At 40.4% G+C, this 11,758-nt stretch overlaps 1 protein-coding gene across 1 annotated transcript; it reads right to left on the bottom strand.

The window, feature by feature from the left end:
* Positions 1 to 312: 312 nt before the first annotated feature.
* agpat5 (1-acylglycerol-3-phosphate O-acyltransferase 5 (lysophosphatidic acid acyltransferase, epsilon)) lies at positions 313 to 11,554 on the bottom strand. The gene is made up of 8 exons (XM_047603670.1): positions 10,725 to 11,554; positions 10,064 to 10,133; positions 9,852 to 9,967; positions 9,674 to 9,763; positions 8,376 to 8,466; positions 7,245 to 7,406; positions 3,437 to 3,560; positions 313 to 2,361 (listed from the first exon to the last, which is right to left on the bottom strand). The coding sequence occupies exons 1-8, from the start codon at positions 10,941 to 10,943 to the stop codon at positions 2,136 to 2,138; spliced, it is 1,098 nt and encodes a 365-aa protein (XP_047459626.1). The 5' UTR covers positions 10,944 to 11,554; the 3' UTR covers positions 313 to 2,135.
* Positions 11,555 to 11,758: the final 204 nt, after the last annotated feature.

Raw genomic sequence — 11,758 nt, forward strand, 5'->3', positions numbered from 1 at the left:
ACCGGCCTCTCAAAGGGCCTCTGAACAATGCTCTTCTGATGTGTCCTGACTGTGACTTTAACACGTACCAACTTCCTTACCTTTGTTACAGCCACGTACACCCATTCATCACAGTGGCTCCTGTCAGCAAGATAATGCCTCCTGACACACGTAAAACACTCAGGAATGAGTTTAGGGTGTTGACGTGCAACGCATTTAGGAAAAAAAAAAAAAAAAAAAAAGAGAGAGAGAGAAATGCAGGCAGCACCTTGCAACAAAGAGGCCTGAAAGAGAGGACCAACAGGTTCAGGACAGTAAGACAAGACAAAACTCTTCCCAATGAAAACCAGTTTATTTCACTCTGAACTCCCATTTCCATACCTCACACACATTAAAGGTTTCATCATTTAATAATAGTCCTCAAAAAGTGTAAATCAATGCATTCTTGGAGCCAAATAAGCCACTATGAGCTGTAGACACCGTGGCCGCAGGCTGCAGCAAACAGCAGCTCCAGCAGAGAGCCTCCATGCAGTCACCTGGTGGAAAAGGGCCCCTGCGGCCCTCTGTGAGACGGCCGAGGGCCGACTCCTCCCGAGAGAAGGCACGCGTTTCCAGAAACGGCATTTAAATACTGTCTACACAGAGATTCCTGATGAGTTACAGTCTGAGCTTGTCAGGATAAAAATGACTATAAAATGGCTGACAAGGGTCATTTAAGAACAAGGAAGGATTATTCAAGTGAGGTATTGAAGCGACATGTAAAAACCATGAGGTTACTGTAATATTCACGTGAGGAAAACATATCTCGGACTAACTCTAGGGGCGGACGAGACGGCCAGGATGTAAAGTGACTCGTGGAAAACGCAACGGTTTCATTACAGTAAACGACAACAATGGACATACAGTGCATTTCACAATACAGTGATGTTTATAATACAAATGGCTTTGAGTGCACAGGTACCTGCGATATACTGTTATCATGGCTTAGTCAGCTTTTTATTAGGTAGATACTTTTATGTGAACTGTAACTTGGTATTCAAAGTAACAAATGCATATAAAAGTTATGATACTTTGTAACTCATTACATATTTATATATATATTTATATATATAAAAAAACAAATTATAATTATTTTCATCCAGAGAAACGAACAGACATTAAGTTTCTTTGCTGTCATCAGGGCTGGAAATGAAACGAGTATTGCTTAACGTAAAACACTCAACACTCAACATGACGCCGTGGCAAATACACCCGATTTTGGCAACGACTGACATTTTTTTAAGTAATATTTTGCATTGGTAGAACGACTGCTAACATTAAGTGACGAGAACCTAAGTCAAAAATGTTCAACAGATTGTATACTTACGGATATTTGCGTGGAGGTCTTTCACACATACAACGAACATGTTTTCTCTTTTCTTTTGAGCAGCTACATTCATTGTCATTATAAAACAAAGAGAATGAGAATTAATGGTAAACAATGCAGCTGGTGTCTTGTTTTTTCTTTTGTTTTGTTTTTTGTTCTACCAATGGAAAAAAAACAAAACATTTCTTTACACGGGAAAAGTGCATAAACCTCCTGATATGGGACTTGGCATAAGAAACAGACATCACAACCGATACCTGTGAGTCAGTGCACCTAATAATTTATGATTAATATTAATAAATGATCCACCGCATGTAGGCTCGTGTTAAGAGGCAGCAGCCTACGATGATGATCATTAGTTGTGTTTTAGTAAAGAGCTCTGAAACTGGCTGATGACTTATGGAAGTAAACAGCATGCAGGAATAATAGTTTGGCAAAATTTGATGAGAGGGGGATAATTTAAAGATAAGTATATAGCTATTATTTATTTTTTAATAATTGTATTTATTAGAGAGAGATCAAAGAGTAATTTTTTGACTCCGTAACAAATTCACTCATGTTTTCTAGTTGTTTCAGGCTGCAAATCTGCGAGGGAGTAGCAAGTAGCACAAAAAGCTGAACGTTTTTCAGTATCTCCGGTCAACAGTGGGACAGACGAACCTCGGAGCCTCTTATTAGATGGCGCTCTGCATCCGGATCGAACCTTGTGTCGTTGGGGCGATACAGGAAAATGTATCTCCGAGTCTTTTGTGCATCTCGTTTGCAGCAGCCGGCGGGCCCCCAGCGTTCGTTAAGGAAAGGCGCTCACCCACAGCCAGCCCAGCACCGTCCCGCACACCCAGGTCCTCACGTAAAGTTTCCTGCCGTTCTCCGTCAGCAGCAGTGGCAGTGTCAGGCCCCCCAGGATCATCACAGAAGGGAGGGTTTTCGAGAGCTTCAGCGGAGAGGGCTTGCCCTCCCCGGGGAACTTGCTGATTTTGTCCGAATCCTGCGACTCGTAGAAATCTGTCAGCAGCCTTTGGAAAGACAGATAGGTCTCTTAGGAATTATTCAGCCTGTCTGAGAAAAGCGCAAGGACTAGAAAACAAATGAGACACAAGGTTGCTTCAGGCGGCTGCGGTATAATCACAAATGGGCTTATTGTCGCTTTACGCTGTGTGTCGTGTATGCGGCAACGTTCAGGGCTGAAAATCTTAAACCGTGGAAGTTTCTTCTAGAGAGTCCACAGACGTCCGCGGTAAAATGCCCAAATTTACGAAATGACTAAAATTAAATGCAAATATCGGTCTGTTAGTTGAAAGAAAACTGATTAACCACTTTGGAATAATAGGATCTTTATCTGTGTGGTCACAAAAAAAGGGAAATTATGACAAGCCGGACAGTTTTAATTACACCGCATCAGATAAAGTGGTCCAGTGGAAGTTATTAATTTGGAAAAGGTGGCCTTCAGACTGCTTAAACAATGAGACAGAATGCGCTGACACATGGGCGCCAGTGGAAGAAACTAATCTCGGGATAAAGAGGGGAAAACAGTAATTAAACGAAATCATAACAGGACAGATAAGGACGAAAAGAAGGAGACGAGGTAGAGTTCAAAGTAAAAAGAAAGGGAAAATGAAGGGAAAGGAAAAGAGGAGGAAAAAGGCTAAAGACCAAAGAATAATGATAGAAAAGGGTAATTCGTTTGTTAATGTGATGCATGTCATGATAGTGACATTTATGAAGGATTAATTACTGGAGCGTTGGGATCTTTGGGTTTGAAATGCAACTCTATTAATTAATTAACAATTGTCGTTGTGTTTAATTATTTTATTTCTGTTGAATAATTGTTTATTTGTGTATTTTCTGTCTGTACTGTTTCAAAAATTAAATCATTTAATCATTAATCTGCTTATTTTCTGAAAAATAAAAAGTTGCTGCTGGTCTTCAATTGAATATGTTTTAGTTATGGTTAGTTTTTTTTTTTAATTAAGTAAAAACTCAATCACAGTTCACACAATGATTGGATGACATGCAATTTCAACGTGAGTAATTGTTCCAGTCACGCACAAACACACAAACACACACAGACACACACACACAGACACTTACCGGTCCTTGATTTCAAACCGCTCATGCAGCCACCTGCGGAAAAACAGCGGCTCTGACGGAACTTCCTTTATGTCCACACGGTCAAAGTGTATGTGGATGCGGGGACATTCTTTACACAGGAATTCTGTCAAACACACACAAAAAAAAAATATATAAAAGAGACTAAACAAAAACAGGAAACCCCCTTTCAGCAAAACGGCACGTACAGTAAGCACTTAAAAATCAACACGAGGTGACAGTGATGGAGTGGAGCTGTGATTCAACAACCTTTAGACTAAAGGAAGCATAGAGCCGGGATAAAAAGAAGCTGCTGAATGAGATCTGATCAGAACATCCGACAACAAATAAAACTCTACATTTTAACTTTGTCGAGCAAACTTATCTACGGTAAACAAGTTAAAAGTGTTAACCGTGTCACGTCTCCGGCCAGATTAAGCCGCTGGAGCGCCAAGTGAAGACAGAAACCAAAGTGTCTGAGAAGGTCAGACATAAAAATGTAGTGTGAACGCTCAAGGCCACACATGCATCCCCCGAGACTTTCAAGTTCCTGTTTCCACAACATGCAAAACTATCAGGAAACGTGGCACCGAGGCCAAAAGAGGAAACTTGATCGAAGTGAGCAGTGAAAGGCGGCTTCGCTGGCGGAGGGAGAACCTCCATCAGTGGCTGCACAGATTTAAATCGACCTTCGGACACAATGGGAGCCAGTTTAATGAACACTGGCAAGTCTGTTAAAGAGGGAGGGTGAGGAGTATTAATACACTAATAAATGAATTAATCTCCTTTATTATTAAGCATTATTTAATCCTATTAATCCTCACGTGTGCTGGAGGTTTTCAGGTTTCTGGGCTGTTGAGAGTCAAAGAGAAAGTGTTTGGCACCGAGACTCGTTCTCGTTCCATAAATCAACGCTGAACCTGCCAAACAAAGCTGAGGGTCGCGAGTGTTTGTTCCAAAACACACTCTAAAAAACAGCCACCTGGAGCAGATGAAGGAAATCAACACTTTGCTCTGGAGTGACAAACAACACCTCGTGATCTACACCCCACTAGTAAATTCTTACGGGGCCCAGAGAGGGAAGCTTTCATAAATGGATCTGAATGAACACAAAGAAAACAAAGGCCGCAGCTACTAAGTAGAAGACGAATAACTTGACTGCGGCGAAAAAAAAAAAACTTTCAATATTGAACGTTGCCTTTTAATGAAAGGCAAAACGAGTTAAGAATTTCTTTCTATTTGAATTTTGTAACTTTATTTTATGTTCAACAAAAGAACGTGCAAGAACATTTGCTGGGATGTGAAGGCCTCCAAATTCACTAAAGCTGATCCAAGTATCTGTGGGATGATCAACCCTCAGGACCCAAAGTCCCCCAATAACAACATCACATTTTCAGACGCCCTCAGAAAGCTGAGGTCCATGATCGGGTGAATCACAACTGGTTTGGGGGCACAAGGGAGACCTACACATTATTAGGTCATAATGTTCTGCCTGACGATCAGAATAAGTTGCTACATTTAATGTGTTGAACTTCTCTTGTTCCAGAGTATCTAAAACGATTCAGGGCTCATTAGTCCAGAGTGGAAAGTTTCTTTTGTTTTAATTTGAGTGACGTTTTTAAACTGTTTGCTCAGTGTTGGATTTGTGGCTTTAGGCTTCATCTCCTTTTTTAATTAAGAACTGTTAAATTGTTCTGTGCTCATTTGGGAACGGATTCGAAGTTAAATCCCAATTTCCTGGTTTAATTTTACAGTCAACAGTCAAACTGAGTCACTACACAGATTCTCAGGTACACTAGTGGAAACAAATTCATTGTAATTTGCACTAAATCCTGGCTTCGTGACACATTTAGTGGCAGGTAATATTAATTCATGCTATATTTATGCAGGTGACGTCACGGCAAACAAATGTCTCCGTGGTTACTGCCACTAAGTGGCAAAAAGTGACAGTTGAGCACGGAGATTAGCAGCATTAGGCTTTAATGGCGTCTTAAGTGTAAAATTCATTTTAAAAAGCTGTTGTGTGATTGGCTGCACCAACAGATTTGAGAAGCAGTCAGAGATATATTTTTACCAAGTGGATCAACTGGAATCCAGGCACCGATACCTGGTGCTGTGCTTCACATTTAGCGTCAGGTAATATTAATTTATGCTGTATTTTTTGATGAACTCATACATTAAGTTACTTCTTAAGTTACGTTCTGGAGGGATGTCAGATACGTTTGTCCATGTTGTTGTTTTTGTGTGGTTACGACTGACAGTAACTAATCCAGTAACAATTCAACAATTGATAACAATAAAACAATAAACTGAATATTTGTGATCACTCCTCGTCAACCTTCTAACGCTACAGTATTATATGGCTAATGTTACTTCTCAGTGAAGCTCTTATCGTTAGCATCTTTTATTTAGTTACATTTATCACAAAGAAATGACCTAAAACAAACTGAAACTGAGGTTATTCCACTTTTCCAAATCCATACTAGTTCGTTTGTATCACTGTCGAGTCCAATTGCCTTTAATTTGATTTGTTAATCCACATTTTCATTTTGGAGCCTGAATACAGTTCAACAGCATTGATCATGTTTCTATTATTTTAACACTAAACTGTTTAATTTAATCCAGTCTAACAACAACACAAACTACATGCTCCATCTTTCTAATGTTGTTTCAAAATGAACTGAACACTTTAGCAGCCGTGAACATTAACTGCTTCCACAAATGTACCTAATGTTTTGGCAAGTGAGTTTATATTTACACATTTTAATAGATTATTTCCACTTTCAATATTAATATTAAGTCCTCAATGTCCAACCACGTCCCGTCACAGCGGAACCAAATGATTCATCCTGATGAGAAACATTTCGAGTCACCGACTCACTTCCACCTTCTCGAGAAATCAATGGAGTCACCTTCACCTCGGGAGGCCAGGAAGTGCGTGATGAGAGGAATGCCGTTCTATTCTCCGCTGTGTTTGCTAGAAACACATCCATGTTTATTCCTGACCAAAACGGGATGTTTTTTGTCTTCTTCTCAACATTCAAGCGACGCTCGCTGAACAACTGGGAACACGGAATAATCAAAGGCTCCAAAACACAGAGTCACGCTGTTTACAGGAAGGCACGGCCGTTAATAGGTGATGTTTGCCCCGTGATTAATTACTGGAGGGACTTGTCACAATCAGTGTTGCGGGATTTATAATGCATGGTGTGCGAGTGTGTTTAGGGATACACTGATTGAGAAGAAAGAGACAGAACAGAGCTGCAAAACCAAATCAAACTTATCATTTTATTATTGGAAATAGTTTTTTTTTTAACACTAGTATTTAGAGAGGCTGCACTCACATGTTTGTATGATACTGTTTGCTCATAGCAAGTTGGTCAGTAGTAATTGTGAGTAATTTTGATGATGCGACGCCGATGTGTTACAATGGCTACAGGGGACGGACAGACATTTATATGTTTATACTCTTTAGCCTCTTTAGAACAAAACTGTAGAGGCCGTCGCCGTCATCAAACCTCGATATGAGATGACGCATGAAAGACAAAACATTATGAATCAGTTTTAAATCACAGTGCCTGCATGTGTCTTTATCCACACAGAATATTCAAATACAAAAACCCAATTCAAGGCCTGACGTGAACCTAGCACAAAGACGAGGTAAGCTTTCGCCTCATTACCGTCCGCTGCGATGAATAAATGCAACAGGGACGAAGAAACTAATGAGGGACGCTCGTGTATTTTTATCCAGCGGTAAATCCAGATGTGAATCCCTCTGCAAGAGGAGGTCAAACTCAGGAGTCGCTCTTACCTGGCATGGACGGTGCGGGTTTTCTCCGACCAGACGCGTCCAGCGTTCCCTCGTAGGCCACAGTGATGTCGTACACGGCGTCCAGGTGGCCTTTCATGGCCTCGACGGCTATGTGAGACGCTTTCATTCTTGGTGTCAGTGTGTGCTTCAGAACGGCCAGCCCTGCAACCAAGAAAAAAAATAAATAAAAGCTGTATATTACAAACAGTGACTGCACTACAAGCGCTGCAGGGTGTCACTCGTGCGGTTCATGCGGGTCATCTCTCTACTCCACACTGTGACAACGAGAGCTTAGAGCCCACGCGCAGAATACTTCAAATAAACGATATTACGATACACTACATGAACGCTTGCGTTCGTGTCAGTCATCGCACGCTCGCCCGCTAATACCTGACTAATAGCAGATAATGTCATGTGCACATGTCGGGCCTCCACGGCGATTTATCTGGATTAATGGGGGAAGGTGATATTCAGAGCTGTGTGCCACAGATAGGCTTAATCTCTGCAGAACTGAGGCAAAATGCGAGCCGATACAAACGCCGTGCGGCACAATAGCAGCGCAACAAATAACAACGAATGTATTTCGCGGAATAAAATCTAAATTGTGCTAAAATACAAGAAAAGCATTTTTTTTGTACTGTGATAAAGCAGCGCACTTTATGTAATGAATCAACAAAGCCCTGAGCTGCATAAGGTTGATAATTTAATGAACAGCATCACACCACTAACTGTAACACTTTTATATTGCTAATATTACAGTTTTTTATTGTTTTAAAATTGTTTACTGATCCATACTTTGACAAAGAGTTAAAAAATGACCTGATTTTACCTTCAGGCACAGATGTTTTTGAGGCCATAATCCCTTTAAATCCTGTTGTTTCTGCCTTATCTTACACACAGTTTTTGCCTCAGTTGAAGCTTGACCTTTCTGAATCACTACACTCGATTAAACAGTTTAAAATGAAAATGTAACTTTGGTAACGCGAGTCCCATAAAGGTGTGCGCATGTGCGGTAGCCCACAAAAGTGTGACCACAGGCCACAAAACAAAACTTAGTCAGCCGTTTCCCAGGCTGGGGGCTGAATTAGTATGCGGTTGTTCAGCGGTAAACGGCTGATATCCCGTCTCTACCTTGTTTCGAAGCAAAAGCCTGACTGTCAGCGATAACATTCTTGAGCTCTGGATTATACCGAGTTCCCTCTGGGAAGATGACAAGGTACATCTGTGGGGAAGAAAAAAAAAAAAAAAGAAATGAAATCAAAGCTGTTATTGCATTAACCTAAAAGGAATGAGTAAGATTTAGAGGATTTGTAGAGAAAGAGTTTCCAACAGTTTTCCTGCTTCATATGAAATTAGTTTGGACGATAACTTTACTGTAAATTATTTTAAAGCAGGAAGACGTAACTCTGGTGATTTACCTTCATTAAAACTACAGAATGAATGTGTAAGAGAAACATTTTTCTTTTCTCATCATCTCTAAACTTAACCACGCATTTTCACACACACAGCAGTTTATTAAATTCACTTCAGCAAAGTGAGAAAATAAGCGCTGAAAATAAAACATGTGCTTCTACATTTCATAATTTTTTTTTCCGTTTACTTTCAGTTGTTAAATTCACAACAGAGCTTTCACAGTGAACATTTGGGTCACCGAGGACGGCTTCTGTCACACACACTAATCCCCCACAGTCAAATCCAAAAAGAGCGATTAAAAAGAGTCCATTCAACACAATAACACACAAAGTAATTGAACGTTCCTGCATCAAATGTCCGATTATCCATTTCATTTTACTGCTGCTGCCGTCATCAGATGTTCTAACACAAACTACTGACTGTGTGTAAGCACTCACGCGACAGTCTTGAATATAAGGAGATTGAAAAGGAGTTTTTGGAAGACTGAGTCTATTTGATCACGCAAATGCAACTAAACAGCTTTGGCAATATTAGGTGTTGTTTATGGTTGTGCGTTTTCGTCACATTATTATCATTATTATATTAGACATGGTAATAAAAAATATATATAAGATGTTTAAAAGTAAAAAAAAAAAAGTTTAAAAGTATAAAATGAACTTAGCTGAGCTCACACAGTAATTAACTGTTTTTTGTAATGATATTACACTTTTGGAAATAAATTAAATAACGATAAAAAGGATATTTATTATATTATAGGCATGCATGTAGTCAAGGGGCTCATTAGGAACATTAACACTCACTTGACAAAACATTAGGAACACTGCTGAACATGAATACGTGCATTTCCGTTAGTTACATAGAGACATATGTTGGTGAAATACAATTCGATAATACTCCAAACCAAGCCTCTAAAATGAAAACAAATCACCAGTTCTCAGTTATCTGAAACAAATGTTGAGTACTATAACCTTCACTCGGGTACCTAACGATGCGAGTGCAGAACAGCGTATACTTACTGGTGCTCCACACTGAGTCTGAGTGAGGAGCTTCTTCTTCATCGCCCTTTCATTAAACTTTGAACTTCGTTTCACATAGATTCCCCCGTGCTAGAAGAAGAAGAAGAGTTAATGGGGAATGTGATTCAAGTCACATCTACATCTTTAATTTGCAAAATGACGTCCTCACACTCATTACCTGAGAGAAGTACCATCCGTAGAGTGGGAGCCACTTAAGTCCATCCTTAAGGACGTACCTGACGTGACCGAGAGCACTCTGTCTGATGGAGAGCATGTCGGCAATGATCCAGTCGGCTACGAGGAAAGCAGATGTTGATTTTTTTTTTTTTTTTTTTTAATTTGTTTTGCGCTGAAGTTTAGCTTTTAAAGCTGCATCATCAAATGCCTCACCTGTACACTGATGATTTGACAGGTAGATCACGTTCTCTTTATTCTTTGGTATATCGCCATATATGACTATCTGCAGAGGAAGAAATAAAAGCAGGTTAAAGACATTACACATGCCAGCTTTCTATCTAAATGTGCTGTATACTCTGCGCTGCAGCGACATAAACGCTGATCTACACCAGTTCAGGGCCTGTTTCACATTTTGCACATTTTCAATAAATGCAAAAGTATTTATTAAAACAAAATCAAATCTACTCATGCAGCCTCCAGTTTGTGGGGCTGCTGCCAACTTACAACATTTCAAAGACAAACATTATCAGCTATACCACTATCAACGGTCTTCACACCCCAACGTACCAGAATACCAACCGTGCAGGGTGTGACACACACAGTGCAAAAGCATGCAGACTTTCTTGCCCTGCATCCGGTTCAACAATGTCTCTCTCTCTTTATTTCTTTTAATTCTAATGTCACCACAGTTTCAACTAATAACATGCAATGATACAGTGTTCTTAATGAGATGTGCATGCTGTAAATACCTGTCTGTAGACACAGTATTCAGCAGTGCATGTGCATTTCCGTTACTGTTATTGGGTACTTTTCCCCAGTGGACATGACCACCACACATATCATCCTTACGAGCAGGAAATGAAGAATCACTCACCTCGACTCCTGTGTAGTTTTCAAAGAAGAATAAAACCATACTCTGGTAGATGCAGTACAGCCGGTCGTCTAACTTGTGATACAAACTCGCTGGCAGGACCGTTGAAAGTATGCGCCAAGTTCCCCATGACAGCAGATAAGCTGGAGCTGTACCCAGCATGATCGTTGCAGGAAACCAGTACCGCAGCGAGTATGTGTGCACAACCAAAGAGAGCAGCATGCTTTCTCCTCTCGCTCCACTTAAGTCACAAAAATCCCTGAAGTAGTACTACACTCTGCGAGCACTGTGGTCAAGTTACAGTGCTTCCTATCTGTCCCACAACACACCTGGCCTACTTTCTGCACACCTGTCCTGGCAACTCAGCATAGGGAAGCGAGAAAACTGCAGCAAGAAGGGAGTGAGGAGCTAGTTGGCTAAAGCTAATTGTAACCTTGTGTGCAAAGCTCAGTTTGACAAGTCGGCTTAACGTAAATCCATACTGAAATACATAAAAAACAAATTCACTCCTGTTATCTGCATAAAATCAACATCTCAGTGCAGCAAACCGGAACACGACCTGCACTAGAACTCGGTGTATTCACTGTGTAAGTTTTTTTTTAAAAAAGAAAAACGCATTAGCTTACTATTAAACGTGTATGGAAAGACAGGAAGTTTTTACCTAACGCTGCATTTGACATAAACTGTCACGTGTAATGTTGCAACGATGAGAAAATCTAAGCGAAAAGTCAGCTCAGGTGCTAAAAGGAAAAGTATTCTCCACTTCCTTCCTCAGTTCATCATCTTTATCCGGCTAGCTCGTCACAAACTAGCTTCATGCTGCGAATGTCACACACGCCTCCCTACGTAATAACACCCCGTAACAAGGAGGAAGCTGATTGGCCGAGTGACGTAACAGAGGGTGGCCAATGAGAGCCGGAGAAGTCCGGAGCGCCATTATTTAAAGGGAAATACTCTCCTAAGATTTCCCACATTTGAACACAAAATATATAGCATACATTAAACATTATGTGGTATTTATTTCTTATTTATGACAT

This window comes from Mugil cephalus, chromosome 13 (genome assembly GCF_022458985.1).
Source record: "Mugil cephalus isolate CIBA_MC_2020 chromosome 13, CIBA_Mcephalus_1.1, whole genome shotgun sequence".
In the NCBI taxonomy this organism is placed as follows: Eukaryota; Metazoa; Chordata; class Actinopteri; order Mugiliformes; family Mugilidae; genus Mugil; species Mugil cephalus.